Consider the following 23,587-nt stretch of genomic DNA (forward strand, 5'->3'; position numbering starts at 1 on the left):
CGCGCACACACCGGGTGCAGCGCTGGGCGCGCACACACACCGGGTGCACCACTGAGTGCGCGCACACGCACACCGGGTGCAGCACTGGGTGCGCGCACACACCGGGTGCAGCACTGAGTGCGCGCACACGCACACCAGGTGCAGCACTGGGTGCGCACACACACACCGAGTGCAGCGCTGGGTGCGCGCACACACCGGGTGCAGCGCTGGGCGCGCACACGCGCCGCGCCCCGCACCGCGCACCTGCCCCTGGGCGCGCTCCCCCCCGGGGTGCGCGCGCAGCCGGCCCGCCCCGGCGCAGGCGCCACGCGCGGCGGGCGGGGCGGGCGCGCGCCCCGGTGCGCGCGCAGCGGGCGGGACGGGGGCGGCGCTGCCCCCGAGCGCCCCGCGCTGCCGCCTGGCGGCCCCGCCAGCCCCGGCTGCTCCGGGCCCGGGCCCTGCGCTCCCCTGGGCCGGTCCCCGCCCCGGTCCCTCCGGCCGCCGGGGCCTCCCTCCTCCCCGCCCGCCCATGGATTTCACATAGCAGCGGCCGCCACCTCCTCCTCTTCCTCCTCCTCCTCCGCTCCATGGCGGCTCCGGCTCCGCGGCCGCCCGGCCTGTGCTGCTGCCGCAAGGGCTCCCCGGGCGGGCCGGAGGCGCCGCCGGCCCCGCCGCCGCCGCCCGAGCCGCCTCCGGACGTGGCGTCGGCCTCGAGCTCGCAGCTCTTCAGCCTGCGCCACCTGCACCTGGGGCTGGAGCTGCGGCCGGAGGCGCGCGCGCTCGCGGGCTGCCTGGTGCTCGAGCTGTGCGCGCTGCGCCCGCAGCCCCGCGCGCTGGTGCTCGACGTGCACCCGGCGCTGCGCGTCCTCTCGGCCGCCTACCGCCGCGCCGCGGCCGGCGAGCCGCCCTGCTCCTTCGCCTTCTCGCCCGCCGAGGCCGCCGCCGCCGCCGCGCCGGCCCCGCTGCCCCCGCCGCCCTGCCCGGCGCCGCCGCCGCCGCCCTGCGCGCCGCCCTGCGCCGCCAACCCGCCCTCCACCACCACCTTCCTCTCGGCGCCCTGCATCGCGGCCGCGGCGCCGCCGGGGGAGCCGCCCGCGCGCGCGCCGCCCGCCGCGGAGCCGCCGCCGCCGCCGCTGCCCGTCTTCGCGCGGCCGCCGGGCGCCGCCTGCCCGCTCGCCTTCAGGGTGGACCCCTTCACCGACTACGGCTCCTCGCTCACCGTCTCGCTGCCCGCCGCCCTGCAGCCGCACCAGCCCTTCCAGATCGTCGTGCGCTACACCACGGCCGACGGGCCCGCCGTGAGTACCGGCGCGGCGCCGCCATGGCGGGACCCCGGCCCGGCCCGGCCGCCCTAGGGCTGTCCCGAGCCCAGCGCGGAGCTCGGCGCCTGGCGGGGCTGTGGTGGGCAGGGGGCTCCGCCGAGGGGACGGGGCCACCGCGGGTGTCGGGAGCAGGGAGGCCACGCAGGCCACGACGCCTCGCGACACCCTCGTGTGTCACCCGCCCGGCCGCGTTCACCGGCTTTCTGGGTGCGCACCACAGCAAAGGCCACGCTAAATATTTCACCATCGAGTTTCTGCTTTCACACCCTCTCCTCTCCCCTGTCTTCTCCCTGGACAGCCAAGCTCATGGTGAAGCCACCCCTGTCCTCTTCCCGTGGCCGTTCCCACTCCATGGGGCTCATCCACTCCCGCAGTGGCCCTGGTGGCCACCAGTCTTCCTCGGCAGCGATGCCAGGGCTGCCTGGGCCGTCACCCGTCTTTATCTGCCATCCTCTCTGCCTCCAGGGCAGTTGTCACTGATCAGGATGGTCCTGTTAAGGCTTCCTATGCTTGAAGCATGTTGTAGTGGCTGGCAACGAACGTGAAATTTTTAAATCTCCTGCCCCGTCTGAATTCTTCAGAACAAGTTACATAATCTGCAAATAAATCACTTTTCCTGTGTTTTTTTTGCCAGATGATTACAAAATCAGGCCTTATGCACCTCGGTTTACATTCTAATGAGTAAGAGTCAGAAGCTTTTAGAAGAGCACAGGGAGGTTCCACTTATTGCTACACATGATCCATGGAAAAAAAAATGAGAGAAGGCCACAAGCACCCGTCTAGATGTGGCCCAGGGAGGTGCTTGCTTGTCTCTGAGTAGCCTGTTTCAGTTGTGAAATATCTTATAAATTCTGTTGCTTACTTTAAATCCCTGATACTTGGAAAAAACTCCTGACACTTTTAGATACTATCTGGTGGATTTTGAGTTTTAAAGAGGTTTTGACATCAAAAAATATAAAAATAAGCACCAAGACGTCAGCTCCTTCTGTTGCTGTATGGTCTATCCGTTGTTGGGAAGTACACTAAAATGTCGTGTGGCTCCTGAATCACTTTCAGGAAGCATCATTCCTTTTGCAGCCTTGCACAGCTTTAATAACCTCTATCTTACCTCATGGAACTGACTCCCAGCCTGCTGGTTTGGTGTCACTGTTGCTTTGGTCCAAACCAGCAAACCTGTGCATTGGTTTGACTATTGCAGCGTACTTCAGGAGGACAAGAATTGACCATATCAGGACCAGGAGGAGTAACCATATAGCCTGCATGTGCTGGGCCATGAATTTATTAAAAAAAAAAACAAAGGAGACTGCTGAATAGCATGAGCTTGCCACATCTTTTTCTGCCTAACTTTGATACTGTGTTGAAATCCACAAAAGTAATTTGATCTTCAGAATTATCTGGACAGTTTTAATACACTGGCTGAGTTGGAGTAGTGATTCCACTAAGGGTTTCCTTTTGCTATAAATTAGTTGACTTTTAAAGTGCTGCCCCTTCTTTTTAAAAAAAGGAAGTGTGAGATGATATTCTGATACCTTTTTAATTATAACCCACTTGTTACGTGAGGATATTCTTTCTTTTTACCTCTGAATTCCTTGTTGTGCTGTTTCCTTGCACAGTGCTTTGCTGTAGTTTCTCTGCACTAAGGAGAAACGTTGGAGCTGTCTGTCAGGGACTGTGCTGCTCTCGGAAGATTCTGTTCTTTATTCTTGCACAATTTTCTGGAGAAACCTGCTTGTTTCGCCCTCCGAGCGCTTTGTTTATGGGGAGGGCTGTGCAGTCAGATGTAGCTGTGCCCCGTAGGATGACTCTGATCTGGCTGGGCTGAGCCTCCGGCAGCACCCCGTGCTGTGCTCCTCTCCTGTTGAACAAGTGGCTTTATTTCAGCCTGGCCTGGGTTTTCTCCTGGGTTTTGCCAGCTCTGTGGACAATTATCTTGCTGGTTGCATTGAGGAATGATCACGGATGTGCCTGAATCCTGACTGAGGCTTTGCTTTGAGAGATTGGAGAACTACTGGGAAGTGTGGAGCACTGATGTGCTCGTTTAGTCTCACCTTGCTTCAGCACGCTCTCTCCTTGACCCTGCGTGCCATCCAGTGCAAAGGTTACGTATCTGAGGATTTTTTCCATTCCCCATCTTGTTTGTCTTGCTTCCCTGGATCAGATGTGAGCTACTCTTCACCTGGGCTTGCAAAGTCTTTGTTGTGCCTTTAACAGCACCTACTGCTTCAGCTGAAATAAAACTATAAGGACTAGTGTCAAAAGGTTATTGATGATTGCAAAGTCGGGGCATGTGCTGCCCTTTTCAAGTGCTCCTCAAGGCAGCGGCAGGCATTACTGACATAAACTGGGCTGTGTTTTCTAGCTTGCACATGTTATTGTAGACACAGGCAAAACATTTGTGCTTGAATAGCACCTGTTCTAGCCCTTAATGTTTCTTGGAGCACTTCAAGCTATATTTTTGGCTCCCAAGCTTTTTGGTGCTATTGTGGTGCTGCTGTTTTTTAAGCCTAGTGTTGCCCTTCAATGGGTATGAGCAACCTGTGTGTGTGTGTAAGGGCGCCTGGTTTGTATTCACACCTAGTGCGTGTCCTCGCAGACTCTTTTCTCTGTACAAATGAAGCAAGTTTACAGTGTCAGACCTTTCTCTTCTGCAAGTTCTTTCTTCTTGGGCCTTTCTCTGAATATGATCTTTTTATGGCAGGATTTGCTTTCTTTGGGCCAGTTTTGGGACCTATAAAACAGTAAATTAATGTTCAGTGAAGATATTACTGGCAGCAGGATCACTAGATTAGAGAGTAGTCTGTTTAAAATTGGAAACCTGCTGCCTTGATAAACTTGGTTTGCGTTATTGGACTGCCCATTATTTCTCATGTAGAAAAAGGAGCCAAGATCTTTAGTGTTTGATGGACATTGAGAGACAGCTGAGAGATTAAATCTGCCTTTCACAGAACGTTCCAGTGCCCTGTGCTGTTAGGAAGCCACGTGCTCTGTACGTCACCTTTTCACTTCAGAAATCTTAAACACTGTGGATATGTCGTGGTGTGGGCTGAGGGCAAACTCAGAGCAGGTGTATTGGTGAGAGTAGCCCAGCTCCTCCTTCCTCTCCCCTGCCTCTTACTTCTCAGTACTATGGATATTCTTTCCTCAGACTTTTCTCCTTTCCCGGAGAGAAAAATATGCATGTGTCTCTTTCCCACTGTGTCACGCCTCTGATTTGGCAGTGGATATATTAACACCAATGCTATTTTCTTTCCATGACAACCTTAAATGCAAACCTTGGCCTGTTCTGGTATGAAAAGTGATAGCATTTCCTCATCCGTATGGTTTAGCAAGAAGGACAGCCTTTCTGCAGGGCTGGAAGCTTCCCTGTTGTTCCATTAGGGTTGTCCTGATTCTTCAGACCTCCTGGAATGACTTGCTCCTAAGTTTGTCTCTTCTGTCACATCTTCTACGTCTCAGATGCGCAGTTTACTTGTAACCAGCTGTTTCCCACTGGAATAGAAGCTGTGGCATTGCCTCTCTTCTGAGGAGCTTGGTTCGTAATATGCAGGTAGTAACAAGGAGAGATTTTAGATTGAAAGGAGCTCAGCTAGTTGCCTCTTGCGTTTGCCAGATTCACGTAAAAGATTATAATCTAAGTCAATAAAAATCATGTTCTAGGGTGGTGTGTTATAAAATACATGCTGCTTTGCAGTATGTGGGCAGGAAGAAACCTGAACCGTCCAAAGCCACCTGTTTTTCAGCAGGGGGAAAAGAGGCAGTTGTTACCTAGCAGTTCTTGTGGGGTATTTTAACATTTGAAACAGCTGCTCTCCTCTATATGTGAAAAACTAGATGAAAATGATGAGCATGTGTTCCTAGAGGGAACACAGGCAGGGCTGGGGTGTTGAGTAGATGATATGGCCTCAGATACTGCTCTACCTGCCCTGAGCTGCTCCTGCTACTCGTCCTCCTTTCCGAGTTCCTGCTTCGACTCATTTTTCCCAGTTCTAGCCCTGCCTCTGTCTGGCAGTGTTGCCTGGTCTATTTATACTGCAGGTCTATTTATATTGTTTCAGGATAACTTTCATCATTGTTCCAAGTGCATCTGGAAAGAGAGACTGAGGCTCGCAATGTAGCAGCAGACATTAGGGAACAGGGAAAAAATACTTCATCCTCTGAAAAACATTTTCCTTCTTGGCCCATAGGACTGAGGCTGGTGCTTCATTTAACTTCAGCCAGTTGTCAGATAAGGGGTGACTGGCTGAAAATAAGTTGTCTCTAATTTATGGAGTTTCTTGTAAACAAGAATCAACTTCTTGGTTCCCTTTTGCCTTCCTGCTTATGTTTTCTTCCTGTGCTGATCAGAGAGAACTTCCCCTTTATCTCTCCCTGCTTTAAAGACATTGTCTGTCAATCCTTCTCCCTTCCTACTCTAGTGCTGTAACTGAGTTCTAGTGACATCTTGTTTCCGTTTTCTTTGTTGGCCTTTTCTGTCTCTCAGAAAGCAAAGGAAGCAGAACCTCTTCAAGGTGGCTGTCCAGCGAGGCCAAGAAAACAAATCGTAAATTGTGCTGTGAACCCAAAAAGACGGGTCAGAAGTGTGTTTCTGAAAGTTGGTAATGGGACAGGTCTTTCACATTGTATTTTCTGCATCCTCAGCTCTCATGGTGCGAGTGAGGCAGTGTTTGGCCTGCAGGATTGCAGCAAGAAGGGCTGTCTTAAAACAAATTCCAAGTACAGAATATTGCTCTGAGACTATTTTTACTTTTGTTTTTAGATTTCGTTGGGCCTCTCGCCGCAAAGAAAATGTTTTTCTAGTAGAAGTATATGCAGAAATTGTAGTTCATTTGAACGTATGTTCTGGGGAGAAGCTTTAAGTTTCAAGCAGGTGATTTTAATGACAGATCTGTCCCCAAATGTCCACAATATCATACTGTAGAGGGAATGCTCCTTGCCATGAAGCGCAGGTATCCATGGAGTGGGAGGTCAGCTGCAATGCCGGGGTTTGGCCAGTGACGTGCTGAAATACAGCACATGGATTTGAAGAGTGACAGTCCCTGCTCTCGCATGCAAGTGAGGTAACATCTGTCAGGAGATGGGATCCTTTGAAAGGGGCCAGTTTCTGGTCTGCAGCATTGAAACAGAAAGAGTAGTTTTAAAACAAATTCCACATTGAGAACGATGCTGTGAGTTTTAGATAAGCGTTTTAAATTATGTTGGTGCCTCTCACTCCCAAATAGCCATTTCCCAGCAGAAATGTGAGCTTCTATACAAAGAATGGAAAGCTGACGAAAGTAGCTTTCCTTTCCAAAGCTTTTACTGATCCCCAAAGTTTCTGCTGGAGCAGGTGACTTGGGAGAGGCTCACGGTGGCATCTGAGAAGGATCTAAAGGCAGGGGAAGAATAACCTGACTGGAATAACCTTGTAGGACAGAGGGGGAGAGAGAAGCCTCTGGTATTTGGAACACGCAGGGGTTAACTGAATAGTAGGAGACAAAACAGTACCATGCCATTAAACCAGGAGGAGGCCGAGTACCCAGGCTTCTCTTTCCAAGTATTTCATAGCTTTCTCTTGTGAATCAGAACTGAACTAGTGTCTGTGCTAACTGCTGTTCCTTAAATTTAGATTTATTGGCTACTTTGATCTAAGAATTTAGCAGACTCAACAGCTTTATTCCTTCTGCTTGACTGTTCCAAGGATTTCTAGCGGTTCCAGCTTTATGGGAAGCTTCATAATAGTTGATATTTTCTATAGAAGTTCATCTCCAGAGTTGCAGGATTATAAGAAAATCCTTATTTACAATTGTTCCTGCCCTTCAAAGCTGGGGGCAGGGAGTAAGTAAAAGCACAAATACCACATTTGAAATAGAAAAATACACAAAAAAAGCTGCACTTCGTATTATTCTTAATCTCTTCTAATGATTTGCTGAAGTTCCAAATGATTATTTATTTGCTGTTTGATACCAAAAATAGAGACAAGCTCAGTGTCTGGGTTTGTTTGCCTTTTTTTTTTTTTTTTTTTGTGTGTGTGTGACCACCCACCATCTCCTTATTCCTTCTTTAGAAAGAGGCTTCCAGTGTCCCTGACCAGATGTTTCTTGCATATGCTGCCTCTTTTGCATAGTGGCAAAATATTCGGTGCTTCAGCCAGAAGGGCACTCTCAGGGTCACAGATAATGTTGTGTACGCTGTTCGGCCTCTCTTTTTTTTCAGCTTGTACTACCTTACCCCCGTATTCCTGTTCATGTTGAATAATGACATGGAGCTATTCAGGGTACTCAGTCTCAGAAGGGAGCTTTTATTAAGAGCTCTTAGGGAGCTCCTGTTAATCAAGCAAATCAATATAATGGAAATAGGGGCCTGGAAGATGCTGTGTTGTGCAGCATCACCCAGTGTTCAGACAGTGCAAAACCACCCTGAGCATCATGGTGGAGAAGCAGGAGCAGGAAGGTGGCTTCTCAGAAGTGAAAAAGTGCCCTGTGCTACGTATGTATGTGAGGAACTAATGGTTAGCGAAGCAGATGGAGAATCTGTCCTCCCTAACAGCCCCCTTAATTTCAGTGCATCCCTTTTCATTTTGTGCCTTTCCCTCACCTCTGTGCCAACAGATTTGGTGGCTGGATCCAGAGCTGACGTACGGCAATGCCAAGCCGTTCGTCTTCACGCAGGGCCACTCGGTGTGTAACCGCTCCTTCTTCCCCTGCTTTGACACACCAGCAGTGAAATGCACCTACTCAGCTACTGTTAAGGTAGGTGAAGTGATATAAGTGGTTAATCAGGCGCTTTACTGCCCTTACTTTATGGAAGCATGTTGTGTATGTATATATTATATAAAATATAACTATATACCATAACTAATACAATATAAATTACAGGATTTTTAGATTTCATAGTCTGGTTCTCCAGACAAAAGCACAGTAGTGTCATAAAAGTGACGGTATTGCCTATTACACTTGGGTCTTGCATTCTCGGAACCCCACACTGAAAGAATAACCCTGAAATAGATAATATGAAAGAGAGAGAATTGGGTTGGTCACTTTCAGTAGTGGTTACTGATGACAATATTCAAATTTTAAATAATTGTTTAAATTATATATTTAAACAGTTCTTGAGAGAACAAAAAACATGTTTATGAAAGCAACATCAAATAATGTTGTATTTTGGGTAGATAAAATAATGTTATGAGTTCCCACACAACTGAGCAGTAGTATATTTGGCTGGTCCATTTTCATGGGGGATAGTTTGTGGTACAAAAACCACAGAAGCCTTATGTTTTATATATTATCGAAATGATTTTTGTTAATCCATTCCTAAAAGGATTTACATTAAAAAAGAGAGGTCGATGGTATCGCACCTCAGCTGTGATCATCTGGTGAGTTGGTGTGTATGATTTTTGTTTCTTCAGGCTCCAGCAGGCATCCAGGTGTTGATGAGTGCTACTCAAAGTACCTACTTAGAAGAGGAAGGTGTATACCAGTTTTACATGGAATATCCAGTTCCTGCCTACCTAGTGGCCCTGGTGGCAGGAGATCTTATACATGCAGACATAGGCCCAAGGTAAGATTTACAGCCAGTTGATTCTGCTTTTCAGGTCTCTGTGGGTTGCTGTGGGGCCATTTGGGATACTTTGAGTCATTGGTAAAGGAACAGACAGGACCAGGAGCTGTGAACCTTTGGAGAGCTTAAACTTTGTTTAGATGTAAAGAAAAATTACAATATTGCACTGTAAGATGAAAGAGATTCCTCTTTCATAGATATATCTTATTGTCCACCTTAGTCATTACAGCTATGTGCTTTATTGCCTTCAGGTGAATCAAATGATCTTTGAATCATTGATCATCTTTTGCCATGCATCCACAGAGCGTTAGCCTAAAGAAGGATGATTGAGGTGAAGCCCCTTAGCAATATTGTCATACACAGAAGTTTGGCAAGAAGACAGGTTATTCTGTTTGAGAGAGAATTTGATTTATGGAAGTATCACGTGATGTTTCTTGTTTCCTGACAGGAGCAGAGTGTGGGCAGAGCCCTGCCTGCTGCCGACAGCCATCAGCAAGCTTTCCGGCATGGTAGAGCGTTGGTTGAGCGCTGCAGAGAGTCTTTATGGGCCTTATATATGGGGAAGGTGAGTTTAAGTCTCCCAGGGATGTGTACTGGGGACAAAGTAAAGCAATCTAAGAAATGACGGTGCTTTCTCCCTATGTTGGTAATAGCGGGAAAGCCAGCATCTCATGGGTGACAATGTAGTAGTCAGAAACAAACTCTGGAGTCTTGGCCCTCCCCTTGGCAGAAGGGATCATGGAAGTGGGTGGTGTTCTCCTGGGGCAGTTCAACCACTCTACAGCCTCCCGGCTTCTCTTTTTGCTGGGAGCCTTCAGGGATGGGACAAGAATCTGTGTATGTATGTGAGCAATACATGTAGAGTAAACTTAGTAGTTCTGGCTATTGGACACACAAATTTTGATCAGTTTGCCTCTATGAAGGGAGCCTGATGCTTCTGGTGACTGTTGGACCTGCTGCACATGAAAAGAATGTCTAATCTTATGTCGAAAGCTGTGCAGTTCCTTGGCTATCAAAATAAAATCTGTGATCCACTGACCAGAAGAATTAGGCCCATTGGCCTAGAAGGTTTAATTCTGGACTCACAAAGACTGTCAGAAGAGCTTTCCCTCACGATAAGAAATGTTTCTGTGCATGTCTTTTGAAATAGCTGTAATTTACCTATCTCCTCTCTTCCTCTTTTTCTCTCTGTCTCTCTCCCTCCCTCTCTCTCTCTCTCTCTCTCTCTCTTTCTCTCTCTCTCTCTCATATTTTAGATATGACATTGTTTTTCTTCCTCCATCCTTCCCTATCGTTGCCATGGAAAACCCATGCCTGACCTTCATAATCTCTTCCATTCTGGAGAGCGATGAATTTCTAATAATTGATGTCATTCATGAAGTTGCGCACAGCTGGTTTGGAAATGCGGTCACCAATGCTACTTGGGAAGAGATGTGGCTGAGTGAGGGGCTAGCCACGTATGCCCAGCGCCGGATCACCACCGAGACCTATGGTATAGCTGCAGAAGTGTTTTCCTTATGATGTGTCTAATCATAACTGAGAGTTGATTGGATCAAATACTTGCCTTGGGAGCTGGAAGAGTCTGTATGAAGCTGCTTTGCTTTGTTGTTCTGGAATATGCATGGCCCTAGACTTTGCACTGATCATTTTGGATACATAGGATATGAAGTTTGGCTTTGGGTGGATTCAGCACTTGATATGTAATAGAGGGTTTATTTGAAATGTGTATGATATTATAAGAAGCTTTGCAGCAGTTTTGGAATTACAGACACCTGGCAGGGGTTCATCTGTCAGACCAAGGTGAGTAGGGGATGCTTCAGAGATAGACGTAAGAAATCTTATTATAGTTACATTGTGAAATAACTATCCTCTGAACAAGTATCTTTCTAATAATGGTTAGCTAGTGGTTAGCTGCTGTTGGAAAGAATGATGGTATCAAATAAAATGTACATGCCTGCCTAGCTAACTCTTTTGTAGAACCCAAACTTTTACACCTTATATCAGTGAATTTACAGGTCAGTGGGTGGTAGTGTCTTTAGAATATATAAATCATTCTTATTGCCTTTCAGTTTAATGGGACTTTTCTTGAAGTGATTAATAGGAATGTACATTTTGCTACTCGATACTGACTTTTTTCCTAGAAGTCTGTGCCATATGTATTGCTACATGTTTTCTTAAATGATCTTATTTTATTTCATCTTCCTGAAAATCTTGGCAGCAGGAATGTTTAGAAGGATGTCTTTGTTTATTCATGTATATTGTTTTTGGAGATGAGATATAATGATACTGAACTTGTAGGGAACAAATTGCTATGAGTATTTACATAGAATTAGAAAGTATTACATAGCATTAGAAAGTATAGTCTTTGAAAGATGTTGTATGTTGAGTAATTCCCAATGTTTAGGACTCTCTTCTATTAAGTCATGTTATGTTACACATGACAATGATATGAGTAGGTCAAAAAATATCTTTGGGCGCATATTCTCGCATCATCTATCCCATCTTAGCTTCTGTCTGGCATAGGATATGATCATTGCTGATTTGGGCCTGTTCTCTTGAAATTTGAAACTGGTTGTTTGAAAAAGCAATTGTTCAGGAAGCTGAGAACTGTTACTTCCTGTGTCATTCTTTATGTAACTCTTTTTTTCTGCAATCTGTTTTATTTCCAAATCTAAATCTTACCCTTTCTGAAGTCATTTCTTGAGTGTCTTCTGCTGCTATTTAGAAAGGCATCTGTACAATGGCATTGTTTACAGAAATAGGAGTCTAGTGACCACCATAGCTCTGGATCCTGCCTAATCCTCCTCCCTATTTCTAGCTTGAAGTAGTTGCCCTAAAGTCTTGGCTCTTGCTTCCTCCCAAGAGGCAGATCTGCCCCTTTCTTCTCCATAGAGATTCTTCCATCTTACAGACATATCCTGGTTCTTCATTCTGATTCTCTTTTCAACTTCTGTGTTCAGTGAGACTCTGAGATCATACCTATGTAACTAGCACTATCAGTGAAATTTAAGACTTAGCAAAGAAAGCTGTGTTAATGGTCCTGGATGTTAGGCATTTTCTAAAACTTAATCCATTTCCCAAACTTTTCTACATCTGCAAGAGGTCTCTTGACTTTCCAGTGTAGTACAGCTAGTTTTGACTTGAGAGTAGAAACACTTTTAGCAGCATGGACCATGAGCACTTGGAGGAAGAGTAGCCAGCTCAGCTGCAACTACTAATGAAATCCTGATGAGTGGATAGTGAAAACTATATGATTCAATATGGCCAAGATGCTAGTGAAAGCTTCAGAAATATGTGAAGGATCTTTAATAGACTTGCTAAGCCTAAATCCTTTCTGTTTGCACCCAAGAGGTAACATTCTCATAGTATCCCTGACAAGGAATTTTTACAGTCCGTTTCCTTGCCATTAGATTTGTGATTCTCTCTTGCTATTGTCTTTCACTTTTTTCAGTAGTCAGTATTTTGTACATGTAGTAATTCAGGAGTCATTTTTCCAGAACTAACCTATTTCCTTCTGGGATAGGAGCTGCCTTCACGTGCTTGGAGACTGCATTCCGCCTTGATGCTCTCCACAGACAGATGAAGCTCCTTGGAGAAGACAACCCTGTCAGCAAGCTTCAGGTTAAACTGGAGCCAGGTATTACTGGAGCTACTGTACATAGAATTTCTATATACACCATATACAGATGCTGGAATATGGACCAAACCGGTGTGGGATATGGACCGAAAAAGGCTAATTTTTACATACCATTTGTAAAAGAAATTAGCTTGTAAAACAGTCTATAGGTAAATAAAGGAACTTGCTTTCAATGAGCTGAATGTTCTGATTTTCAGCTTCTGAAGTTAGGGTGAAATTTTCCTCAAATTTTGCTAACTCATCTATATGAATATTCTATTTAAAAATAGAATGTGCAGACTCCTTGGGCAGAAACAAAGGGTGAAAAACTTCTGTAGTAGTTTATCAGATGTTTTCAAGTTTGGGTCTGAAAAAAGAGGTTTTGTTTTAAAATGAGGAGACACTAAAACTATACCAGGAATTTGAAGTGGCTCATTCCACTAGGGAACAAGGGAATTAATATTTATCCTACAGACATTGACTTTTTTCAGTTGTATGCTTGGACTGCTTCTCAGATGACACTGAGTAGTAAATTAAATGTACTGGTAACAGACTTGTTTTGCTTTTAAGTCACTGTACCTCAACTATGAACCCTTTAGCTCATAGTTGACACATGTAGAAGAGTTAGAAACTAGTGTCCTCATTTAAGTGTTTTGTAATGCTGTCGCTTTCTCCTTTCAGGTGTAAATCCTAGTAATCTAATGAACCTCTTCACCTATGAGAAAGGCTACTGCTTTGTTTACTACCTGTCTCAGCTCTGTGGAGACCCAAGGCACTTTGACTCCTTCCTAAGAGTTAGTATGAATATGTACCTACAACACCTAAAATGTGCTCTCTTGAGATTTTGAATTGATTTGGTTTTAGGTTTTGTCACTGTGGCTAAATGTCATGGTGATTAATGTTAAAGGAAAATACAAGGATGTCTGAGATGGAAGAATAGTGTGGCCCCTCTGCCATGCTGGGGTGATTCTCTCAGTGCTTGCACCCATGCTCTTCTTACATCTCAGATTCTGAGCTTATGAGGTTGCCAAGTACACAGAAAATAATATTTTTTCTCTCTATTTCTGTGTTCCAAATAATTAAAAATCTGCTTCATCCCAGATTAGTTATAACTGGAATTATGTGACTTTATTCAATACTAAAAATTATCAGCATTTGCTTTTTAAGCCAGTGTGAATGGAAAACCAACTCCCTGCAAAAGGCATCATTTCTTACTTTCCTTATCTTGGAGCACATTTGCAAAATTCTTTTGAAAATTGTCACCTATTGATTTCTTTTTGAAAAGTGACACAACTCATTGCTTTTTGCTGCATGCATTTTTTTTTCTTCTCCTTTTTCCATCCATCCCCTGTTCTGTCTTTCTCGTCTGCATAGTTTCATCAGTATCACTTTAATCCATAGTCTCTGTGAATAATATGGTAGCAAGTTGTGCTCTTGACTTCCACAAGTGCAATAAAACCCTTCCTGCCCTAGGTATGCTAGTGTGTCCTTGATCTGGATCAGAAAAAAAAAAAATCTCTACTCGGCTCTCAGTATCTTTGCAGCTACCTTAGCTTTTTTCTGTTATGGTTCTTTCCTCATCTTACAGTCGGGGGCGGGGGGGGGACATTTTCTTGATTTTAAACTCTCACCTGCCCTTCAAATGCCTCTTAATATTCTTCTGTCCCTTTTTAAATTATTATTATTATGTGCAATGGATCTCCATCAACTGAAAGCTTTCTTCTAACCATACTTTGTCACCTGTGCTTTTTCAGGCCTACATTGAGAAATACAAATTTACCAGTGTTGTGGCTCAAGATCTTCTGGATTCCTTCCTGAATTATTTTCCAGAGCTGAAAGAGCAATGTGTTGAGAGCAAAGCAGGTAGAGAGGAAACTTCCTAGCTAACTGCTGAAACTGTAGAAACTCTAGACAATAAATTTAGTTCTTGGCTTAGAACGTGTGAGCAAATTCTAAGTCTGAAGCAAACAAAACCCTTTGTCAGAAGCCAGATATTTACGTTAAAATCAGTTTAATCATCTGAGTATCCCTTGGTTAATGTTCTGATTGTCTTCCACTCTGCAGAGTGATCAGTGTATATGGCATTTACACATGTTCAAGTGAAAATCATCATTATTACAATGGGAGATGACAATGGGAACTTGCACTGAAAATTCAGTGCATTTTTATTACAAGAAAAATGCTTTGAAAACTGTCAAGTTCCCACGATCCTTTATCCATGTAAACTCTCTTCCACGATGATTTCTCTCTTGCTGTCCTCTCCTTATAACCTCTGTTTGTGGGTGGATTTGCAAAGGTCTGTAGGCTACTAGATGATTATTAGCCTCTTTTCTTAAAGAAGCGAGACTGCTGTGATTACACCATGTGTCTGCCCTTGCAAATCGGCATCAAACCCATTTGGTCAGTTTAAATCAAATTGGCAGTGGAGGACATGCAGCTCTGCTAAGTTTCTGCAAGCTCTGTGGAAGCTGCCTGCAGAGACACGTGGATTAATGCTCCTACTGTGGCGAAGGCTGCAGCGTGAGCTCAGCACTGCTGTGTTTTCTTTGGCCTGCCAGTTGGCTAATGAGAGAACCACAGTCTGTGCTAATTCTGCTTGGCTGCTATTCAGGGGATGCAAGAGAGGAGTTTAGGGGAGATGGTGTGAAACTAAAAGGGTTTTGAAGGGTAGGAAATCACTGAGGACTCCCTCATAGATAGTTAAGGAGGGACAGCTCTGTTGGAAAACAGGCTCTGGTTCTGTCACTCATCAAGAAAGTTTTTAGTTCCAGGTGATATAAATGAATCTAAAAATTGCTTATATTTTTGCTGTTTGGGGTAGATGGGATTTAATCAGCCCTTTCACCTCCTTTTATTATGAAGCAAATTTTTTCTTTTTTTTTTTTTTTTTTTTTTGAATTGCAGACTTGTTTCTCAAGAACTTATCACTATCAATAACTTATCTGCAAGAACTAGATAATGTCATGGTTAAATTTGGCAGAGGTTTTGCTGGTACTTCCCCAGGTGTATAGACTACCCTGATGAATCTGCCAAGAATGATTGGGGCTGGCTCAGAATCCTCCTTCTGGTGTGACACTGTAACTATAGGTTGATCTGTTTTGATATCATTAGAATCTCTCTATAAAACTGTGCTAGAAGCAGTTCTGAACCCTGAGACTGCCCAGCCATCTGTGGAGACTGCTGCTTGACACATTTTGGTGCTCCTTATTCCAGGCCTGGAGTTTGAACGTTGGCTCAATGCTACAGGACCTCCTTTAGCTGAGCCAGATTTATCTCAGGGATCCAGTCTGACCAGACCAGTGGAGAATCTCTTCAAACTCTGGACCACCGAGCCGCTGGATTCTGCTGCTGCTGCCAGCAGTGCTGACCTCACTAAGTGGAGGACATTTCAAACTGTGCTCTTCTTGGACAGATTGCTGGATGGGTCACCACTGCCACACGGTAGGTATTTATCAGAGTGGTAGAAAAGTATTTCTGGGTTAAAGACTCGAATTCTTTATTTTCTTCAACTATCACAAAAAAAAAAAAAAAAAGAAAACCACCCCAAGTTGCTTTATCATTCATTCATTGTCTAATAACTCTCAAACATGACAAAATATGTCGCAGTAATGTGTTCTCTGTGTATCTGCTCTCTTCAGCGGTGATAAAAAAGCTTTCGGAATGCTACTCCTCTCAGCTGGACTCCATGAATGCAGAGATCCGTATCCGCTGGCTGCAGATTGTAGTCCGAAATGACTATTATCCAGACCTTTACAAAGTCCGTTGCTTCTTGGAAAACCAGGTACTAACTGCTGGATTAAAATCACTGCACCTCTCAGTGCATGAGACATGTGCATGAGACATGCGACGTGAAAGACCTTGGAACTTCTGCTTCCTGGCCAAGTGTAGACCAGGTGTGTTGCGAGAGGGCCGAGCGTGGCTCACCTGCTAGCGGGTGGGGAGGAATGGGCAGATGTCATTTGAATTGCCTACCATTAATCTCTGCTTTTCTAGCCTAACTCAATACCCTCGTCCCAGCTCTGCCCAGTGCCTATTTTTTTGTGTTGCTTTGTAGCAGCCCTGGCTTTCTAGAGCGGAATTTTTCACAGTACTGAATCACGTGATTTTTTTTTTTTCTGTGAATATTTACACGTCAGGCAAGGCGAGGGCTCATCAAATTCAATAGTTGTTTTGTTGTGCAGGAGCAAAAGGTTAATGCAGGCATTTGCTGTGGCTTGTTCTCCCTGGGCTTTTTAGCAATTGTTATTTGTGGAAATAGCTCAGTCTCTTAGAGAACAAGTGCTTTTTATTATCATTTGTAAAAATCATTGTATTAAATTTATTTAGAACAGACTTGTCCACGTTGTGAGAAAGGTGACATTAGTCTCCAACCTGAAGTTATTTAAGGCTGTCTGAGTAGTTGTAGAATGGCTGAATCTCTTGCCTTTCGCTGAAGTGGTATTATCCAGTTTTCCTTTTTTGCAGATGTCTCGGATGTACACAATTCCACTTTATGAGGACCTTTGCACTGGCACCCTGAAGTCTTTTGCCTTAGAAATTTTTTACCAGACCCAAAACCAGCTGCACCCCAATTTGCGGAAAACCATCCAGCAGATCTTATCCCAGGGCTTGAATCCACTTCCTGCCATAGACACTACAGCAGTCACTACAGACACACCAGCAATGGTGCTTGAGGACAAAGTCTCAGAGGCCACTAATGGTGCCATTTCACTCAGGGATGTTAATGTGTCTGCTTAGATCACCAGCTCATGCCAGCCATGAAGCTTGAAAATGGGGACAGGAACACAGGAAGGATACAGTGTGTCACCTCTTTCCCTCAGCCCTGCAGCTGCAGTGTATTGGTGTAACTGGATTTCTTTTCCCAAAACACAAAACAAATGTGCCTTCAAGTACACAGCATGTGACACTGCCAGGCTTCAGAGATCTCCTTCAGCTGTGGGATGGGTATTTTGATTCAGTTTATACAGAGCAGGGACTCCGGGGCAGTTGTTTCTGCAGGGAAAATTGATAGTTCTCATTCCTGAGGCTCTTCTGGATGATTTCTCTGAGTTTCCTTTGTTTGAGGCCACTGAGGCACATCCTGCTTGCTGTGTCTGTGTTGCTGGGGAGTGTATATGTATCTGCCATTATCCTGATATTTGGGGCAGGGTTCTGCAAAGGAGCGACTCAGGAATTTTAAGTGGCAGGAAAATGTTTTCATGTTATGCTCCTTACTGTGACAGAAGTGTTGTGATTTGGGAGGTAGGGGACTAATGCTTAAATAATTGAGTAACTAATTTTAAATAATGCCTGGGTTTTTTCCCCAGATGAATAAATAATAATGTTTTATGTATATACATATCTATATACATGAATATATAGATGTGTGTATATATATATTCATATATATATGAAGAGCAGGGAAATCTTATAAAGGATTTGAAATCCTTCATAATTAACTCTACCCTCATTTGCACTCATTGTGACAAGCAATAATGAAACATTTAAGCTCAAATTTTCAGAAAAAGTTTAAAAATTAGGTGCCCAAATGCCATCAAGTCTGGTAATGACTGAATGCCTAAATCTTTTTAACTGTTTTGACAAGTCTAGCTGCAACCTTTGTTGGCGTCTAAGGATTTGTAGCATGTGCGTTCTTCAGATGCACTGTGGATTTTCCATTCTGTCCTTTTGGAAGAATTAACAGGACCTTTTGTTTAATTTTTATAAGAGCCTTAGCATGTGCCGGGCCTGGAAGACAACCATGGAGATATCCATGCTAAAATTTTATTGCCTTGAATAACAATTGCCTGAATAACTGTCGCTCAGTCCTCTTAGTCATATGATAGTCTGAGGGAAGCACCCTCTTTCTTGATGTGAAACTTTTAAGCCCCACTTTCCCTGAGTCTGTTCTGTGACTCACGGACGTGGAAGATGCCAATTCCCTTGCCCAGCTCCTGATCACTAGCCAGGCCCAGGGCATGGAGAGATTCTCCTGCCTGTGCCATCTGGCCTACAAGTGCTACGGGCCGAGTTGGGGTTACTGGTGCTGCCCGGGGGAATTGCACAGTACAAGTGATGTACTCCGTGCCACCTTCTTTAAAACGTGGGCCATTTGTGTGCCTCTTGGTGAGCTCCCAGTAATGGTCTCTGGGCTGATACATGACCACGATATTTTAAATAAAAGGGCAGACCTTTGGAACAGGCACAGCTGAAGGACACATGAGAGAATCTGTTGCATCCTTTTTGGGAAACCTTAGCACTGCTATGAGGATCTATATAGCACAGCAAGAGAGGGGAAATTTGGGAGATTTTTTTTTCACCAAAAAATCTGTTTACACCCATGTGTGGATGGGGACTTAGGTGCTGTTACTGGATCTGCATTTTCTGGCTTTAAATTAATTTGGATTTCACTATAGCCTTAGCCTGGGATGAACTGGGATAAAGCAATAATAAACTCAGGCCTCTTTAGTGCTTCATTAGGTTTCAAAATGGGCCCCCTGCGTTGCTGGGCTTGAGATTTCCAAGCTCTGCCCTATACGCCTTGAATGGAATAATCTTTTTTGTTCTGTTTAGTTTTCCTAGAGAGGGTGGAGAATGATGTTTTCTGTACAAATCTCTTTCCCTTTTATTTGTTGCTTTGTTGAAAGAGATTTGTGCAAACTGACTTTCCACTTCCTGAGTTGCCACTATCGGTCTCCTAGACCCCACTGCCAGCAGCGGCAGCCTGGCCAAGACCAGTAACCACTAGCATCATTTGGAATCACAGCCCTCCATTTTATCATGTTTTATTTTGTGGGAGAATGTATGGCACCCTGGTGGGAATTTTTAATTTACACGGATGCCTTATGATGATTGTCAAATTAAACTAAGCTTTGTGGCAAGTTTAGCCCTTTTGGCCGTTTTTCAGTGTCCCCGCTAGAGGCACGTGGAAGAGCTAACTTGGTACCTTGTCTTTGTTTTGTTCTTTTCTGGAGTGAGCACATAAGGGGTTTGGAAGCTGCTTAAAAGCTGCGCAGCAAACACTTGGAGAGGGGGCAAAGCAAAATAATCAAAAGTAAAAATTATTTGTTGTATTACAACTGTCTGAAATGCATCAGATCAGCTTTATGTTTGCATACACATGCATCAGAACAGGGAAATGTTGGCTGAACCTAACAGACCATTTTCTGATTAAAAAATGCAAGATTTTTAGTGTTTCTGTTCTCATCTCTGAGATCCCATCAGATAGCTATTTTCATAAGATTTGTTCTCTAAAACACAGAAGCAGAGTAAGATTTGTTGAAAATATTCTGTGCTTCTTCAGGTACGTTCGCTCTCCTTGTGAACAAGGAGTGCATTTTTATTTTGAAGACATAAATAATTGGAAGCGTGTTTGTGGAGAGAAGCCTTCATCTTGCTGATACAGAATAAATTAATGCTTCAGGCTAGTTTCTATCATGATCTATCATAGACTTTGACTGGAAAATTAGATTGAGATTAAATGGAAACTGTTTATGGGCCCTATCTTTGCTGTTTTTTTTTTTTTCTTCCTGATATGTTAAAGTAAATTCGGCAAATCAGTTTTATTTAAGTAGATGGCAAGAGGTACGGTTATCTTCCCTTTTCTGAAAATCAAAGCTATTGTTTACCTTATTTCATTGTGGCCTTCAACAGGGTGATATGGGATCTAGAAATATCACTTGTGGAAAAGCTCTGAAAGCTTTAATAAAATGGAATATCACTAACTTATCTTTTTAGCATTTCATAATCATGTTGGATGATATATTAAGTATAATTCCTGTTAGCTGCACGCATTACTCTGTCAAGCTTATATCAGTAATTATGCTGCCATGGTTTTATTATGAAATCCTAACTGTGCACTCTCTATTAACCAAGTGCAATTCTAGCAGGCATCTCAAACAGGGTTTAACCAAGGTTTTGTCACATTCTCACTACAGTGACCTTGACCATTGCCTATTTTGGATACCAGGAGACCTTCTGTGATTACCTACGGTGCTGTTCACTTAGGTCAGGCACACTTCTCTCTGCTTCCTCTGCTTGTGTTTGTTCAAAGTTAAAATACCTCAATACAAGGAACACTTACGTATCCAAGACACTTCACACTTTCAATCATAGATTAGTAAAAGCTTAAAGTCACTATTTTCTGTATAAAATAAGCCACAGTGAAATTACATGGTGAGATCTTATGAAACTGCTAGCATCTGAATACAGAATTATTTTTCTATTTTGAAGACACTGAATTTGCTGAAGCCCTGTATAAATTGTTCTAGTTCATTATATGCCCTTCTGAAAATGTCTACCTGATTTCTAGTTTGAATTTGTCTAGTTTCAGCTTCCAGGTCTTGAAGCTACTGCCTTGTTTGACAAATACAGGAACTGTTTACTGATAGAAACCTATTTCCTGTGCAAGTACCTCTTGATTCTCAGAGAAAACAAATGGAGTTGTTTAGTCTCTTGCTGCAAGGTATATTTTCCACACTTCATGTACCGCTTTAGTTCTCATGTGGAACACAATGTTTCAGCATCATTTTGAAGTGGAATTGCCAGAATTGCCTACTGTTTCTCAAAAATTACCTCGAATGCTGCTGTCTGTATATTCTGCACCAAGTTAAAAAGAGATTTTTATTAATGTTGTTGGATGAATCTTGTTCTTTCAATAATTACAGTTGTAACTTGGGTACCGGTTAGAAGACGTTGTATATTGACATGGTAACCTTTTCCCTGTTACCCGAGGGCTGTAGAGAGAATTTATTCCATACTCTGGAGGTGTGTCTCTTTTCATTGTCTACAGAGAAAGACTAGCTAGTTGAGTTAAATTATTGTCCCTGCGTGAATACTGACCACCATTCAATGGAAATGCTTCACCATTTGCATGCATCTTTTGCACTTGAAAACTCATGTCTTTTACCTCTGTTGTCCAGAGAGCTCGGAGTGTGATGAACATGGCACGCTTTGTGCTCCACAAAGACAATGTTTTGTTATAGTAAAAAGAAGTCTGTCTTCAAAATTTGAGAAATGACATAAATAAGTTTTCAGAGTATTGGACCCCATTGCAAAAGCATACTTAGTGAAGTGCTGGGGCTTAAGGAAGAGTGAGAGGTGATATCTAAAGATGGGAAACTGAAGTATTCTTCGTGCCTCTGTGATTTGGCTAAAAGTGGTACAGGGATTAATGAGTCCAAGTCATAAATGGTTGACATGCTGCATACGACCTGTGGAAGCATCAGCTTCTTGCATTGTTTTAATATCTTTCATCATGTTATTCTTGGGCATTGTTGTAAGCAGCATGGAAGCCTGGAGTTGTGTTCTGCCTCATGGTGTGTCTGAGGTAGTGGTGGAAGTTTTTGTCTAGCAGTGGGTGACCTCCTCAGGCTGAGCCACCCCCACCATTTTTAGAAGAAGGGTGAGACCTCCCACTAGCTGAAGAGTGTGCTGTATTACCAAGCTGCTTTGGGTTGTCTGAAGACTGTCAGGGACTTCTTCCACACTTAGCATAAAACTCCAGTCTCCCCTCTAACATCTCCCTTAAGCCACACAGTGAGATTCTGTGCTATCCCTCTGACCCAGCATGGGCCACTGTCAGCCTATGGGTATTGCAAGGACTAGGAATGCGCCAGAGACTTTGTGCCTACCCAGTCTTGCTATTGGGATCTAAAGGATTGGAAGAGCTCCCCTGTATAATTTAAGGACCGTCTATGTGTCAGAATTTGCCTGGGTGGTAGGGAGGGAATCCTAGGAAGAGGCCTCATCTATAAGCCAAATTAATCTTCCTTTTTAGAAGACATAGGTGAGAATGTGTGTAAACAGCATTGCTCACATCACTTTCTACTTGTCTCCCTCTCCTGGAACCATCTGCACTTGGAGACAAATGACCAAGGTGGATGAAACCTAAAGACTGTGTAAGATAATCATGAAAATATCATCAAATACACATCTAACAAAGGATGGTCTTCACGTTGAAATTAGCTTGTTACTTAACCACATGGAATTCCTTTCAGCTGTTTCAATTTCCACAGAAACTGGATCAGCCTCTTGGTATCTGTTCTCTTTTACATGGAAATATGAAGCCTACTCAACCTACTTGAAGTGTGTTGAGAAACAGACATAAAGGCAAGTGTCATTTTGTCTTAACGTATCCCCTTCTGGACTTGCTCTGTAAATATGCTTGTGTTTCTATCTTCAGGAATAGATAAATCCAGCAGTATGGCCAGGAGGGCAACAGAGAAGATTCTCTGCGGCCTTTGTTCTGAAGAGCTTTGGGGTTAGTAGAAACAAAACACTGCTTGCATAACAGATAAATATCACTGCCTGTTGCCAGCTTTGCAGTGTAAGTAAAGTATATTTAATATCTTAGAGACCAAGAAGCTTCCATCCCCTTCCTTCTTCTCACAGAATCACAGATAAATACATGTAGATGTTTAACTAGTTCACAGTTCCAGGCAGCATCTACTATATTTACAGTGTTAGAGCGCAGCGTTCACACTGCTTCCTGTAGTCTACCTTGTAATGGATTTTTTACAAATGTGCTCTGTGATTGCAGTTTCCAGAAGAAAGCAGCAAGGGTGAAGTCGCACAGATGTTGGCCTTGCTGTTTCTGAGACAGAGCTCTTTTTTATTTTTATTTTTCCTTTCCCTCCCCCAGCAGAGACCTGTCCTGTGCCAGCACAGCCCATGCAGCTGCAACGCTATTGCCTGAGCACTAGACAGAAGGGTCCTTATTCTTACTGACAACAATGTTCCCTTTGCTCCCCGGAGGTCAAAACTCAAATGTGGGAAGTCTTGTTTGTTGATGAGACTTGCTGAAGGCAGTGGGGGAAGCCCCGTGTCTGTAAAATTGGCATATATGAGGAGCAAAGAGTGTGTTTCTACCTCGGTTGCTGTTGTTGGACAGCTAGTGGATGATCTGTTGGTTACCTGCTTGCTTCCACCCTATTAGGGCTGAAGCTTAAGAGAGGAAATTGAGTCACTTCTTTAAGAAATGAATGCAGGAGAGCACAACTCGCTCTGTAGATCTCTTAAAAGAACGTCTGTACACAGGAATGGGGTGACACAGCCCTTTGGCCTGACCCACCTGAGTGCTCAGGGCTAGTGGGGGGGTTAGTGAAGGCAGGTCTGGAGGAGACGAATTCCTGTATTTCTTTCCTTTATTGATGTC

The 23,587-nt window shown here is 44.1% G+C and overlaps 1 protein-coding gene across 1 annotated transcript; it reads left to right on the forward strand.

The window, feature by feature from the left end:
• The first annotated feature begins 566 nt into the window (after positions 1–566).
• On the forward strand, positions 567–18,379 carry RNPEPL1 (arginyl aminopeptidase like 1). Its single transcript, XM_088525477.1, has 11 exons — positions 567–1,277; positions 7,889–8,029; positions 8,686–8,837; positions 9,286–9,402; positions 10,094–10,329; positions 12,361–12,474; positions 13,135–13,247; positions 14,208–14,316; positions 15,667–15,894; positions 16,092–16,234; positions 16,918–18,379. The coding sequence occupies exons 1-11, from the start codon at positions 567–569 to the stop codon at positions 17,188–17,190; spliced, it is 2,337 nt and encodes a 778-aa protein (XP_088381603.1). The 3' UTR covers positions 17,191–18,379.
• Positions 18,380–23,587: the final 5,208 nt, after the last annotated feature.

The sequence above is a fragment of the Tinamus guttatus genome, unplaced genomic scaffold (assembly GCF_059628265.1).
Source record: "Tinamus guttatus ecotype Peru unplaced genomic scaffold, ASM5962826v1 Tinamus_guttatus_pri_ptg000227l, whole genome shotgun sequence".
NCBI lineage: Eukaryota > Metazoa > Chordata > Aves > Tinamiformes > Tinamidae > Tinamus > Tinamus guttatus.

Bases quoted from the DNA above. Each gene is read 5' to 3' on its own strand.
- RNPEPL1 (XM_088525477.1), top strand. From the start codon at position 567: ATGGCGGCTCCGGCTCCGCGGCCGCCCGGCCTGTGCTGCTGCCGCAAG. The intron at 13,248-14,207 runs GTTAGTATGAAT...GTGCTTTTTCAG, and splicing joins ACTTTGACTCCTTCCTAAGA to GCCTACATTGAGAAATACAA. The intron at 15,895-16,091 runs GTAGGTATTTAT...TGCTCTCTTCAG, and splicing joins TGGGTCACCACTGCCACACG to CGGTGATAAAAAAGCTTTCG.